General features: G+C 31.8%; 1 protein-coding gene across 1 annotated transcript; it reads right to left on the minus strand.

Moving 5' to 3' along the window:
- Positions 1–261: 261 nt before the first annotated feature.
- Positions 262–3,581, minus strand: LOC145328872 (chondroitin proteoglycan 2-like). Its single transcript, XM_080172796.1, has 7 exons — positions 3,454–3,581; positions 2,805–2,876; positions 2,019–2,068; positions 1,745–1,838; positions 1,268–1,333; positions 695–770; positions 262–479 (listed from the first exon to the last, which is right to left on the minus strand). Exons 1-7 carry the CDS (start codon positions 3,486–3,488, stop codon positions 369–371), a joined length of 504 nt encoding a protein of 167 aa, XP_080028922.1. The 5' UTR covers positions 3,489–3,581; the 3' UTR covers positions 262–368.
- Positions 3,582–15,000: the final 11,419 nt, after the last annotated feature.

A 15,000-nucleotide genomic window follows, 5' to 3' on the forward strand; every position in this document is an offset into this window, starting at 1 on the left:
AATTGTGTCAAAAGTAATCTAAGTGATGTCATAAAATGAGGGAGATGAGAGGAGAAGGGGGGAATAAAACCCCTAAAAAGAGATGGATAATTCCTCATTTTTATGACACAATTTTGCAGCAATTTGGTCTTTGTCCTTGTTGTTATTCAAAATATGAGATGAATTATATCATACAAAATGTTTTTGTTTTTAAAAACGGCAATAGATTGCAATCCAAACTATCAAATTTAATTAAAATAAAAGTATAATTCACAAGAAAAGTCGAATCAATATGACATTTATTGAATACATTGCACTGTTTTTGTATTAATACATTCTTGTTATGTTATAAAATAAGAATTTACATCAACTTTGGAAGATTTTTGTGATTATCTTCTGCTGCAGCAGGCAATGTTGAATGGCCAGTTGCAGAGTCCCTGGTCCCCATCAAATACAAGTTCAGCCTCACAGTGCATCAGGTATCCGTGCCCAGCATAACACTAAAAATACCATTGGTCAATTTATATTATATAAGGGGTTTAGATAGACCCATGACAAGGGAGGTAGAGTGATGAACATCTAGTGTATGTTTTGAATCCTCTCAATTTTGCCAGGGGTGTGGATAAAATCTCCCTCTAGTCCACTAATTCATTGGAAATTGTTAGATGAAAATTAAATTATAAGATTGCATGGTAAATATCAGATAAAAATGTACCTGGCAGTAAGTATTTTCGCAGCAGCCCTCAGCAAAAAGTCCATCAGCAGTACAAATATGGTGCTTACATTCAGCTCTGAAAATATTTTGTTATTAAAAAAAGGTTTATAAAAAAGGTTATTTTTTGAACAAAATGATAAAAAATATAACATAAAATACAAATTTATCAATAATTGAAAAAATTTGCAATTTTACCTTACTGTAGTAGATTGAATAGGTATTTGATTTTGTCAGTTTTTGTCACAATATTTACTTTATTGTAGTGGAGGGTGGAGGTGTTTGTGTGACACAGTTGTTATCACAATATTTACCTTACTGTAGTGGAGGGAGAAGGTGTTTGTGTGACACAGTTGTTATCACAATATTTACCTTACTGTAGTGGAGGGAGGAGGTGTTTGTGTGACACAGTTGTTATCACAATATTTACCTTACTGTAGTGGAGGGAGGAGGTGTTTGTGTGACACAGTTGTTATCACAATATTTACCTTACTGTAGTGGAGGGAGAAGGTGTTTGGGTTACAATATTTACCTTACTGTAGTGGAGGGAGAAGGTGTTTGGGTTACAATATTTACCTTACTGTAGTGGAGGGAGGAGGTGTTTGTGTGACACAGTTGTTATCACAATCGTCACAGACAGGCCTAAGCAAACAAAACATACTAAGAACATTTTGGGAGTGTAGTTGCTATTCTGTCTGTCTATCTATTGATGTTTTGGTCAAAAAGTAGTAATTTTATAAAGCACTTAATGAAAACAATAATAAAAACATAACAATTAAATAAATAGGGTTTAATGTACTTATGTCCTTGGTATTTACTTGAAGATTAAAGTTAAAGAATAGAGGGGACAGAAGTTAAATGATTGCTGAACACTCTGTGTCGACTTCAATTGGACTTTGAAAATTAGCCAATAGCGTCGAAATATTAACACAACCAAGCCACTAGTAAAAAAAGAATTTGCTAGTAGAAGGAAAAGGGCTCTACCACTTAAACCAGGTAGTTTTCTAGGTTTTAAATGTATTACTTGAAGGAAGTTAAGCAAAGTTTGTTTACCTTCCACCACAGTCAACTCTATCAGGGAAGTCACACATAATATCCTCGGCATTATAGAGTTCTCCATTGGGGCAGGTCACGTGGTCCTCTTGGCCTTCATAGAAAGATAGATATAAAGTTGAAGTTATTGAAATTTTGGAGAGAAAAAGAAACATAATTCTCTTGACATTTAAAATCAGTAATCACCTATCTTTAATGACAGACAGACAGAAGGACATAGAGACACACACACTTATAGCGTAGCTTTGCTACTAAAAATGGTGAAAATTCTTACCTCCGCTGTAGCAGTGGAAATATTTTCTGCAGTTGTACATATCAGGATAACTAAATAAAATTATTATAATAAAGTAAAAGTATATATATATATGTGTGTCTGTTTGCACAAAATGATCTCCCTAACTGCTGAACAGATATGATCATCCTTTTCTTTTTAAAACTTCAATTCGGGGGGAAATAGACTTCCCCTGCCCCCTCAAGGGCTCGAGAGGCCTTTAGGTGCACAGTTGCCATAGTAAAAAAGCAAAGCTTTTATATAATTAGGGTCAGTTTGTCCGTAACGGATATCTATTTATGCTCATTCAGTTCTGGCACTTTACAAGCGTCACTGATCCTTTGTCCTACCGTTTCAGAGCTTTGCTTTTATGGATGTTGTCATCCTTATTAATTCAATAAACTGAAGCTTTTTTTGTAATGTATTTAGAATCCTTATCTATAAATAAAAAAGTTATTGTGTACGTGTGCAACAACCTTGAATAAGAATTATGAATATTTGTATGACTACACTTATGACACTTGCCCCTGATTTTATCCTGTGTCCGCCAGGATTGAGAAATTGTCCAAGCTTTTTCATTTAGGGGGGGGGGGTAATCTTTATATCATATATGCAATGACATCCAAGCTTTTAATTTTTTTTGGGGGTAAAAATACAAATTTTTCGGGGTTGTCTACAGCACCCCTAAATTTATTTAGTGGTGGGGGTTGCTAATCACCCCTTTACCCTCCCCTCCTTAGACGTCCTTAACCCCCCCCCCCCTCTACCGAAAATATTTTGAATACTTACTATCCATCGGGGACGGCAGTGCAGTCAAATTCATGGCCGCACTGTTCTGTTGTAGATTGTCCGTAAACACAACTAAAACAAAAATAGCATAAAAATATTAAAATCATGTTACATACTCAAATTAGACACAGACAAAGAATGTGTAATTCTTATTTAAAAGGGGCAGGATTTCTAATTTTAGAACAAAAATTGACTTTAATGGCTGCTTACTTACGGCTAATTTGCTTAACTTACAAGTTATTGGCTCATATGGTAATAACCATTAAAATTAAGCCTACAAAAAATCTAGAACAGCCAAGATTCAATAATGCAAAGAAAGTACTAGATAAGATAAATCATATGTAAAATAATTGTTTTTCGCGCATTTATTTGCGCTGCGAAAAAAAACTGTGTACCATTAAGGATTGGCTATTTTCTATATGTTCGTTCAGCCGTTAGTCTGCTATACTCCTTCAAAATTATCTGATTATTGTTATAAATAAACGATTCTACCAACTTTCTACCAGTAGCTAATTTTGTATTGATTTTAGTAAATGAAGATATTTATATACATTATTTCATTTACCTGTAGTAACACTAATGTTTTATACAAAATTATTTAAAATCTAGTTTTATAGAACATACTTTGTTTTATTTTAAATTTATTTACCTGATAAAAACAGCAATAGCAATGAAAAACTTCATTTTGTTTTCAAGGTTTTTGAATGACTGAAATTTTCCAGCTTCCTATAGAAAAAGATAGAATTCAACTCTTATCTTAAATAAATAAGAAGTTACGTGCATGAAGTTTTAAAGAATTAATTGTGTGTTATGAAAATGGATATATAATATAAGTGGATATATGTCAAAGGAAAATTTTTAGTCATTTGGCTTGCTAAAATTGACCTCATATATTATTGACAAGTTTGTTTATCCAGTAGGAAAATTGTATATGGGGTAAAAGGGGTGGAAGGGGTTTATCGTTATTTAAGCTAGCTGCAAGCTTTACTTTACCAAAGTACATGAAAATCGGGTTCACCATCCAAGTAATGATATATCGTTAGTTATGAATTATCAGAGTTAAAGCCAGGTGTCGGCAGTCGCACACAAGGACAAAGTTCCGGCAGTAATTAATGTTAACTTGGGCTGGATACGGCCAAAGTTGCATGAATTAAAATTTTTATAACTGCCACTGTGGTGGCTGAAGCCGAATGGGCTTATAGTGGCTGCAGCTGGGAGTGGCTGAGGTTAATGCTAGTCAATTAAAATATTAGTGGCTGTGTCTAAGGACTACTAAGTAGCTTTGTAACTGCGCGGCTGACAGAGAGGCCCATTACAAAGCCGCACATCGGGTGGAGGCTGTAGCTGAGGATGTTTAAGATCAAAAAATTGTGCAGTACATCCATCTGTCTTTCATAACATTTTCTGGAACCTGTACAAAATTTGCGACTAGTATAAATTATTACAAAAATTCCTTTCGCTTAAGGTCAATTGTTCTTGTTCTGGCGATCACGTTTTCATGTTTTACTTTTCAGTTGTTAATAAATAATAGATTTGCTTATCTCCATTAAGTAAACATTTTTTTATTTTCTCATGTTATAATAGAATGTTTAATGTTAAGGATGTTAAATGTACATTTTTAATCGGTGTAATAAAATCAGCTACCAAAAACGTTTTGTGTTTTACACAATTTTTGTTTTTATTGCCTTAATAAATGTTTATTAAAGTAATAAATAAAAATTAATGAAGATACAGCTTATTTTTTGTCGTCTTCTAAGAGTTAAGTTTTTACAAAATATAAATTTTAGAGAAATGCCTTGATCAAAAAACAGATCAAGTCTACAAAATATTTAGTAGTTAAACCTGTTTTTTTAAAAGATATGCCCTTAAATAAAAGTAACCTGCGCGTTTGTACCAAAGGATCTCGCCAACTGTTGGACCGATACGGTTCTTCTTTACAGTGTAGCTTCTTATATAATTATCAGGATATAATTTACCTGGACTGCAGTTGGTCTGTCAATTATGCTATAAAAACAAAAATATTAAAACAAACCAAAAAATTATATCTCGAAGGTTTTATGATTTTTTCTGCACATCCAATTTTTTATTTCCTTTTTATATGGCTTTTGTGTGCTTCTGGGGCCCTAATGGAAAATTTTTTGTATGTAAATTGTTAAATGTTTTTGCTTAAATAAAAGCAGCCAGTAGCTATATTCCCCCCTGAAGAGTAAAGCCCAATAAGTTCTGTGGTTTCCGTGGATATTTAAATAAAACTTGTATTGATCTTATGATTTTATTTTATGTAGAACTAATAAGTAGTAAACAAAATATATTATGCCTAGATACAATTGACCAAAAGAAATTAAGTAAGATAAGATTACCTATTATAAATGTTAATGATTTTAAGCCTTCCATTTTATCATTGCATTTTAAATGGTTGCAGAGAGAAAAGTACGATCAACATGCCCCAAGTATTAAAACAAGGAAAAGAGATGGTCTTTATTTTCCAGATGTTGAAGGTTTTGAAAACAGTTTTAAAAAAGTAATGTCATTACCTTTAATTTTGCATTATAAATCTTTCTTAGTAGAACAGCTTAATAGAACTCTTGTAAGCAGAAAAAAGTTAATGCATTTTGGCTTACTTGACAATGCAATTTGTCCTAAATGCAATGTAGATTCAACAACCGAACATGGGATTTTTTATTGCTATTTTGCTAAGTACTTTATTCATGCATTGGCACTATTTCTAGACCAAAAATATAATGATGGGAATCCAGAATTCATTTTTTTTAAAGAAAACTTTTTCCTTTTTAACATCATTTATCCTCGATTCAATGATAAAGATTTTCTTCAAATTTCAACAATCATTTTAGTAGCCAAAGACAGAGCATTGAAATCTAGCAAGGACGAAGCTATAAAAAAATGGACTGTTAATAATTGCTACTCTCAAACTCTTTTTGTTGCCCAATTTTCCATAAAAATTTTAGAAAAAACTTCTTCATATAGCAACATTGCATCTGAATTTTTGAATTTTCTTTTACAAAGATATAAAGATAATATTACTTACTTTCAAACCTAAAAATGTTTTTTTTTCCAATGAAATAAAATTTTAACTATTAATACAAACAAAATATTATGCATATTGTTTCATTAATGCGAAATATTTTACTGTATTTTTATTATAAAAAAATCCATAAATATTATAGTTTATTTCATGTTATTTGTAATTATATTGAAATAAATTAATTTATAAATAAAATTTGTGAAAAATTGTAATTAAATTTTAACATAGAACTAAACTCTTCTAAGATAAAATTATCACCTAAAAAAGTTTGTGATCAAAAAAGTTAAACAACGTATTTTTATATAATAATATTATTTTGTTGTATATTCTGTACGCGGTTTGGGTATTATTTAACTCAATAGCTCTTCTTTTCTTTCTTTTCATCACTAAATAATCCAATTTCAATGCGGATCTAAAGGGATAAGACAATGATCGAAAAATTGATATAAATCCTCAATATTGATACACATAATTACCCCTTATGTAGATTATCAGTGGTGGAAACGTTTGAACACTCCACTTTCTGAACCAACCAATAGAAATTCAATAAATGTCCTAAAGTTGTTAAGCCAACGTATAAGAAAACGTTATTATAAAACTTTGGGGACTAGTATAATAAACAGCCCAATGTCCCCCCACATCTGCCTTGAAGTGTAAATGGAAAAGAAAAATTTCTGCCCTATAAGAAGAACAAAAGTTTTAGACATTTATATCAAGATTAATTCCTGAAATTTTCAAAATATTCTAACGAGTGTTTTTTGAGAAAATTAGATTTGAAAATTTCAGGTTCAATTTTCATCCCCTAGGAGTTACCGCATAATCATGACAAGAAAAGCAAAGATTATTTATTTAAAATTTTGAACAAGTTTGCTTTAATAAAGTTCTTCATGAAACCCCTCCTGAAGGGAGTTAATTATGGCCATTTTTATCAGTTGCTTTGCTAAAGGTCACGGAAATTCAGCCTTAAATAGATCATATACAGAGAGGTTTTATGAAAGACTTTATGAAAGAATTCATAAAAGCAAAGTTGTTCAAACTTTTAAATATATAATCTTTGCTTTTCTTGTCATGATTATGCTGTAACTCCTAGGGGATGAAAATTGAACTTAAAATTTTCAAATCTAATTTTCTCATAAAACCCTTCAAGAAAAATGTGCCCCCTCTCTGAATTTCAATAATAAAATAGCAAAGATATTAGAAGTCAAAAAGAAACAGTAAAATATATTTTATTTCTAAAAGCAAACATTTTCTATAATAATTTTCAATTCGTCCGTCCATCTGTCAGTAAAGGAAGACTCTAATCGTTAATATAGTCATGTTAGAATTGACTTATCGATTTCAAATTTTGCATGGTGATTCCTGTAATAAGAGGTAAGATTTCGAAATTGTAGCAATTATATAATCGTTCAGAATGTCCGTACGTCCATATAAAACTTTTAAAAGTGTGAGGAAGGGTGGAAAATGCAACTTTTTTACAATTTAAATTTCAAATAAATAGTACTTTAAAAGTCTGCATTTTTGCATAAACATAGAAAATAATAGCGAAGAGGTGAGAAATATTTATCTAACAAAAGCTGAAAAGGGAAGGAATTTGTTGAATTTATTTTATGTACTATGATATTGGAAATTTAGGAAGAAAAGAAATAAAAAAGTCTTTTCTGAGAAGGTATGAAATAAACCTATTATTTATACTAAACAAAAAATTTGAAGAAAAAAATATTTTAGAGGTCACTATGAGCGTACAAATAGATATGCCGGTAACATTAATATGGTATAGTTACATGGCGATCAAAAAATTAAAACGTAGTCAAGGACGTCAATATTTTTTTGAGGGGGGGGGGGGTTGAGGTAAAAAATATCGGTTTCCAGAGGGGAGGAATGTGGTGGATTTCCATGAATTTGAGAGGATCCTAAGGCAACCAAAAATTTGTTAGAGGGGGTTGGGATTAAACCTTAAACCTTACCCCCCCCCTCTTGGACGTCCTTGGACGTAGTGAATCTGATTAGAGTAACTATGCTTCTAAAAATTCTTTTATCCAGTAGAATTTTTTCGTTATTTTAGCCCGCTGCGTGTCTCACATTATTAGAAAATATTAAAATCTATAATACAAAGTAGTACGATGTATATCTGTCCGTCTGTCTGTCTGTCTGTCTTAAGCTTAAGATCTCAGTAACCACTGAACCGATTGGGCTCTACTTTTGAGGGAATATACCTACTGGTCCTGGGATTATTTTAAGCTATTTTCTGGGGGAGGGGGAGCGACACCCCCAACCCCCAAAAAAATTAAAATACCCCCCCCCCAAAAAAAATTTTTTTTTTACTTTTTCTTCTTAAATCTAAACAACACAAAAATTGGTTAATTAAACCTTTTGGGCAAAGCCCCTAGAGGATAGGGGCGAAGCCGCTAATCTATAATACAAAGTAGCTTGATGTCTGTCCGTCTGTCCGTCTGTCCGTCTGTCTGTCCGTCTGTCTGTCTGTCCCTTAAGATCTCGGTAACCACTGAACCGATCGGATTCTACTCTTCAGGGAATATACCTACTGGTCCTGGGGTGGTTTTAGGCTATTTTCTTGGGGGGTGGGACACCCCCAACCCCCCTCAAAAATAAAAATAAATCCAACCCCCCAAATTTTTTTTTATATTTTTTGTAAAATCTCAGTAACTGCTGATCAAATTGGGCTCTACCCTTCTGGGAATATACCTACTGGTCTTCTGGTGGTTTTAAGCTATTTTCTTGGGGGGTGGGACACCCCAACCCCCCCAAAAATAAAAAAATCCCCACTACGAAAATTTTTTTTTTCAATTTTTTAAAAACAAAAAACAGTAATTGGGGTGGGGGAACCCCACTGCAACATGGGGCGAAGCCCCCATGAATCCCCCCCCCCCCCGAAAAAAAAATCTAAATATTTTTTAAAAAATCAAAATATTTTTTTTTTAGATTTTAATTTTTGTGTATGCGAACAACCTAGGTCTAATTTTTACCAATTGAAATTTTTGTGTATACGGCAAACAACCTGGGTTTAATTTGTACAAATTAAAATTTTTGTGCATAAAGCGCACAACCTGGGTTTAATTTTACCACAGAGTAATTAAACAAAGAATAATTTTTTGAATATTTCTATTAAGGAGGGTTGACTTCCCAAAACTATATAGGGCGAAGCCCCTAGAGGCTAGGGGCGAAGCCGCTAGTATTACATAACTTAATATTCTGGGAAAGAAAAGTAATACAGTAAACAATGTGGTGAATGTTGTTATTCTTTTTAGAAAAATAATACGAGTAATTGTTACCAACTATGTCTGCTATTTCCCAGAGAATGAAGGGACAATGGGCTATTTATTACAATAGTTCCCAAAGTTTTATAAAACCGTTTTCGCATTCGTTGGCTCAACAGCTTAGGGGACTTGTGAATTGTGATTGGTTGTTTCATTAAGTTGTGTGTTTAATCGTTTCAACCACAAGATTTAATTTACAGAAGGGGTAAATTTGGGATGTACATAAATTTACCGGTTATTGTCTTATTCCTTTAGATCCATGGTTATTTCTAACAAAAAAGATATATATGTATTTTTATAAAGGTTTGTCTGAAAAAGCTTTAAAATACGCCAAGTAGAAGCTTATTTTAAAGGCAGCTGGCGTGAAGCTGCAGAAACCCTTGCAGCTTGACAGATTTGTGGCTGCTGTTCAACTTTAGCTCACAGTCGATATAATCTGCAATCTTTTAAAAACTCCATAACCGTAGTATGGGAAATTTATGACTTTAAAATTGATTTTTGTAATGGGTAGAAATCTTTATGATTTAAAATGAATAATCTTGAAAATAAGATGTTTTGAATTTAATACTACAAACAAAAATGACCTTATTAAATATAAAATAAAAAAGGGTTAGGATATTAGTTTTTTTAAAGAAAATATAGGAATTAATATTTTTTCTTTTTGTATTTTTAAAAGCTATGTATACATATTTTAATTATTTAAAATTATTTATTAGCTTTTCTTTTTCTAATGTTATTTTTTGTTATAGAAGTTTATAATTTATAGTATCATAGACAGACAATCCACACACAGGAAGCCGTGCAAACTGGGGTATACTGACGCAACCCAATCTTTCCCACTTTTGTATTAATTTTGTTGAAACATGATTCCAGTTACGTCATATTTTTCTTTCCCGAAAAAGGGAAGGGGGGAAGAAATAAAAGATGGGAGAAAAGGGGGTTTTCCCCATCTTTTTTGAAGAGATTTTCTTCCCCCCTTCCCTTTTTCGGGAAAGAAAAATATGACGTAACTGGAATCATGTTCCAACAAAATTAATACAAAAGTGGGAAAGATTGGGTTTTGTCGGGTATACTAGAGGAGGTTCATAATCATTTTGGTTGTCTAGGGTTAAAAAATCAAGAAAAAAACACTACCCTCGTTGACATTATTACTTTCCCTTGCTGACGGTCAATCAAACAGAAATACAATGATCAGGGCTCAGCATAGTCGCGTCTTTATCTGCATGGCTAAGGGTGGCTTTGTCTGTGCTTCCCAGTTGCGTGAGTATGTCTGGGTGTTGGCTGCCGAGCCCTGTTAATAATTCTATAATTGCAAGTATAGAGTTTTTCTCTTAAATATCCAACTATCCTTAAAATAAGGTAACAGGATGTCTGTTTGTCTGTGTTTGTGTTTGTATGTTTGTACCGAAGGATCTCGCTAACCGCTGAACCGATGTGGTCCTCTTTTACAGGGTAGCTTCTCATAAGTTCTAGGAAAATCTATAGCTTTTTTTGGGGAGGGTACCACCACCATACCCAGAGAAATCGCCAAAAATAATAAAAATAAAAAAACACCGAACTGCGGATAATTTTGGAACTTAGCTAAAAACATTACTATCTATCACAATTTAGCGGCGAAAATAATGATTTTGATAAATACAAATTTTATTGTTTTACACCTTGTACAGTAATAACATTTCAATACTTCAAGACTTTTTTACTTTTAAAGGTGAAGATATAAAGAATTTGAAATATTTCATGACCTTAAATAGTATAGGAGTTATATAATACAAGCTTGTACTATTAACATTTTACTTTTTCACGTATATTTGTTGTGAAAAAGCATTAAAAATAATAAACTAATTATAGATTTAATGAAGGTGTTTAGGACAAACTTTATGCATAAAAATTGTAATTGTATGAAGTATTTTAGTCCTGATTAAATAGTTTAGACTTGAGATTTGCAAAACTGAGTGAAATTGCAAGAATTCAACATAAATGCTATAAAAAAAAGTAAACTAAATTTTCAAGTATTTGACCTGTACTTGATTTTCTCAAAGGTGTGGCCTTGAAATTGCAAATCTTAAAAAAGCAAATCATAAAATAGCTAATTTTCTTGCTATAATTCATTAAAATAAAAGAACAGAAATTATAGATAATTTTTAAAAATAATTTTTTTTTATTGAAGAGTCTAGCCAAGAAATTTTTGAAATAACTAGAATTTTTGCAATTAGCTAGATTTCAGAGAGGTGTTGTAATTTGCAAGGATAGAACATTGGACAATAAATAGATATACATTTCCATTTACGAGAAACAAATGTTTCCCTTTTGTAGTATAAAATTATTAATTGAAACTTTTAGACAATCATTATTTGAAACTAATAATATCAAAAATGAATAAAAGTACCCAAAGTTTTAAGCCAGCGCATAAGAAAGCGTCTTTGTAAAACTTTGGGTGCCAGTGTAATAAACTTTCCAATATCTCCTCCCTCTCTGGCAATTTGGAACTTTGCAGCTTAACTCTACACTTTCCATATATGTAGAGAAAAATACAAGTTATTAGGAAGGTTCACTTTTTTTTATCTATAATACAAATAAGAATGATGTTTGTCCGTCCGTCCTTCCGTCTGTCCTTCTAAAGCTTAAGATCACTGTAACCACTGAAACGATTGGATTCTACTCTTCATGGAATATATCTAGTGGTCCTGCGGTGGTTTTAGGCTATTTTTGGGGACTAGGACACCTTTAACCCACCCAAAAATAAAAAATCCCCCCCCCCCCCATATTATAAAATGAATGGATAGACCAATATTTAAGTCTGTACTGTTCATAGTAAATTATGTTTTAAACGTTTTTTCCACAATTTACTTGTCGAACATTGATTCCCATCAGGGGGTAGATTTTTTCCTAACACCAGCAAGGGAACCTAACTATGCAATTTTACCCAAAACTAATATGATATAATCTAAAGTTTTGACCAAAAACAAACAATAAAACTACTCACGCTTATTTTCAACTTATTTCAATAAATTGAGAGGGTTATTTTTGTTCAACAAGACATAACTCCAAGTATTATACAAAAATTAAAACAAATTGTAAGTAAATTTGTTGAAAAACTGCTTAAAAACATGATATTGTTTACTCGTTTTAATATAATATTATAAGATCATAAATATTTCAAACCTAATCATTTCTTGTTGTTAATAAATGAGAGAAATTTTGCAAATTATTTAAATTTTTGAAAATTAAATAGAAAACAAGAAAAACACCATTCAATGACCATTAATTGTTAAGTGTCACAAAAAAATCATTATTCAAAAAACCTTAATGAATCGCAACACAACAATCAAATTTTTCTGTTTCAAGCCTTCAGCTCAATGGCCAATAAGGAATATTAAAAGTGATAAAAAAAATTTTAACAGGTAACCCAATTTTGGAAAAGTATTGAATTAAAACTCTATTCATTCAAGACAATAACTTTTTGTATAATAGATAAATTAAGACTATTTACAAATATTGATCAATTTATCTAAATTTTAAATGTATCTAATCATTTGGAAGTTTTAGTTATTTTGTTTTCATATTATTTTGTATACATTTAAATTTTAGAAAGAGTCTATTCAATGGTAATTTTTTTCTGAGTAAACTAATTTTCTTTTTGAATTAATAAGTTTTCTTACAAGATGTTTAGAAATTGCGTTGTTTCATTAAAGTAAAAGAATAGAGGGGCCGAGTTATCTATTTCACTCTAATACATACTGGGTGGGGACCCTGTGCTACAAAAGTTACTACAAAAAAACAGATAGCAATTTGCTATCAGACGAAAAAAGTCTTTACTACATGGGCCAGGTCATTGGGTTATGCATCTACATACTTATACATTTTTTTTTAACTGGATTAAATAGGAATTTTAAAAACTTGGACGCAAAGCATTTTAATTATTTTGAAAATTTTTAGGATCTACTGCAGTTCACGGTAAAATATTGCTGGTAACGAACATTGCCAAAAATCTATGAATTTTAAAGGCTGCTAGCTGCCAAACGGCTGAACGTACAGATCATACCCGCACACCATTTTAAGCGGTATAAGAAGGCCTACAAATAATATGGAATAGCCAAGATCATATGATGCACAGGGAAAGCTTCACTGAATAAAAAGCGCGTAAAATAGGCCTTTTTCGCGCATTTCTCTGCACTGCGAGATAATTATACATTATTGATTTATGGCTATTCCAGACTATTTGTAGGCCTTCTTATGCCGCTTAAAACAGTGTGCGGGCTTGATCTGTACGTTCAGCCGTTTGGCAGCTAGCAGCCTTCATAGATTTTTAGCAATATTCGTTATCAGCAATTTTTTATTGTGAACTGCAGTAGATCCAATTTTTAAGTTAGTTTTGGTTTTCAAAAATAATTTTCAAGTTTAAAACTGCTACCTATTATTGTTTTTCATCCATAATCAAAAAGTTATTTTTCTTCGTTTTCAATCATCCAGAACTGTCTTTTCAGTAATGCTTCGAAACCGATTAATATCTGGTGGATTAAAACCGGTAATCAGCAATACTGAAAAATCATGCATAACATTAAATTATAGACAATTTTTTCACAAATATTAAAATAAAAATCATGAAATTAACACCGGTTTTATCAGACCTGAGGGGCCGAAGGCACGAGCTGACAAATTAAAAAAAATATTTTAATATCCACAGAAATCTCTCCATAATACATTCCAATAAAAGCTAATATACCCTTTGATCCATTTTAGAAATAAAAACTTTTTGTTATAAAACTAAATTAGGTTACATAAATTTTATACACCAAACGTTCTTTCATACTTCAATACACTTTTGTTGGAGTGGTGTCTTATTGGCTCTTGAGTTAAAATAAAAATATTATCTTTACTTTGGATCCATTTGTGTAAGTTTGACTTTAATGTAGCACTTGATAGTAACTTAGCATAATAGAAAAATGTAATAGTACATGGTTTTATCATAAATGGTTATAGATGATAGGCGAGGTAGCTTATTTTAAATGGAGAGAAAAAGAGTTTATAATGGACCAAGCCAATTTGCAGGAAGATAGGAGACATTCAGATCTTTATTACACTAGCCCCTAAAGTTTCATAAAAAAATCTATTCTTATTCATTGACTCAACAACTTTTGGGACTTTTATTGAATTTATTCATAAAATTGAATGTCTTAAAGTTTCAACCACTGATTATAATCTACAGAAGGCATCACTGAATTTTGTTTATCATCATTGGGGATGTACATTAATTTATCGGGCATTGTGGAGATGCGATCCTAAACGCCCCATTCGCACACACAATTGTCTAATTCCTTTAGTTTCCTGAAAAATTTGACACAAACAACGGGCAAAAGAACAGATACATGTTCATACGTTAGACAAATTAATAAAAAAAAACGAACAAACACCTACAGATTAACGAACATAGAAAGATATTATGAACAGGCAGAAAAATGAATAAATATAACTAACAGACAGGTAAATGTACAAACAACTTACACATATATCGATGGACGGATGAATTCTTACCATACATACGAAGGCAACGCTTAATCTTATAAAACTAAAAACAAATGACCCACCCTAATTATTTGCAGTAAAGTTGAATTATCAAAAAGACACTTGGGAAAAATCAGAAACAAAGAAAACTAACTATTCTCATCTATAGTACAAAGTAGAACGATGTCTGTCAGTCTGTTTGTTTGTTTGTTTGTTTGTAGCGAAGGATCTCGCTAACCGCTAAACCGATCGGGTTCTTCTTTACGGGGGAGCATTCATAGGTCCCGGGAAGGTTTATAGCTATTTTCTTGGGGGTGGGACAACCCCAACACCCCCAAAAATAAAAATACCCCCCCCCAAAAAAAAAATAATTTCT

The sequence above is a fragment of the Acartia tonsa genome, chromosome 9 (genome assembly GCF_053477335.1).
Source record: "Acartia tonsa isolate MP-2025a chromosome 9, ASM5347733v1, whole genome shotgun sequence".
Lineage (NCBI taxonomy): Eukaryota > Metazoa > Arthropoda > Copepoda > Calanoida > Acartiidae > Acartia > Acartia tonsa.